This window comes from Fulmarus glacialis, unplaced genomic scaffold, assembly GCF_000690835.1.
Source record: "Fulmarus glacialis isolate BGI_N327 unplaced genomic scaffold, ASM69083v1 scaffold25265, whole genome shotgun sequence".
Classification (NCBI taxonomy): Eukaryota; Metazoa; Chordata; class Aves; order Procellariiformes; family Procellariidae; genus Fulmarus; species Fulmarus glacialis.
Window position 1 is genome coordinate 10,593 of NW_009212688.1, and position 489 is coordinate 11,081.

At 63.4% G+C, this 489-nt stretch overlaps 1 protein-coding gene across 1 annotated transcript in view; it reads right to left on the bottom strand.

The window, feature by feature from the left end:
- LOC104076934 (slit homolog 1 protein-like) overlaps positions 1 to 489 on the bottom strand; it is a gene marked incomplete at both ends in the record, with an annotated part of 12,410 nt that overhangs the window by 10,441 nt on the left and 1,480 nt on the right. Inside the window, 2 exon segments of the mRNA XM_009577967.1 lie at positions 3 to 85; positions 468 to 486. Of these exon segments, the coding sequence (XP_009576262.1) occupies positions 3 to 85; positions 468 to 486 (102 nt within the window).

Below are 489 nucleotides of genomic sequence, written 5' to 3' on the forward strand. Positions count from 1 at the left end.
ACAGTCCCGGTGCTGCAGGTGCACATGGCGGGGCAGGAGCCAGAGGACAAGCTGCAGAGCTGGGCACGTGCCGGGTCCGTTTGTCCTGCCGGGGAAGCAGCCAGCATGGGGGTCGCAAAGAGCTGGGTCAGGTGGGTGGATGGCAGCACCCCGAGGAAGGGACCCTGGTGACAGCTTGGTGTGCTGGGACAGCTCGTGGCACCCTTGAGTGGGTGCACAAGGTCCTGGTGCACCCCAACACCATGCAAAAGGCACACCGCTCCAAGGGCACAGACTGATGCACCCTTTGTCACACTGATAGGGTGGCATCGTCCCCATGTTGTCCCTGCACCAGGGTTAGTGCTGGCCTAAGCCGAGCCCATGGGGCACATGGCAGGGAGCAGAGGTGGGGTGCATCAATGGGACAGGCTTTGTCCCCCCAAATTGTGTCCCTGCCCTGGCACCCACCGCCTCCCCTGTCCCCTCACCGGAGCAGCTGAACTCGTTCTT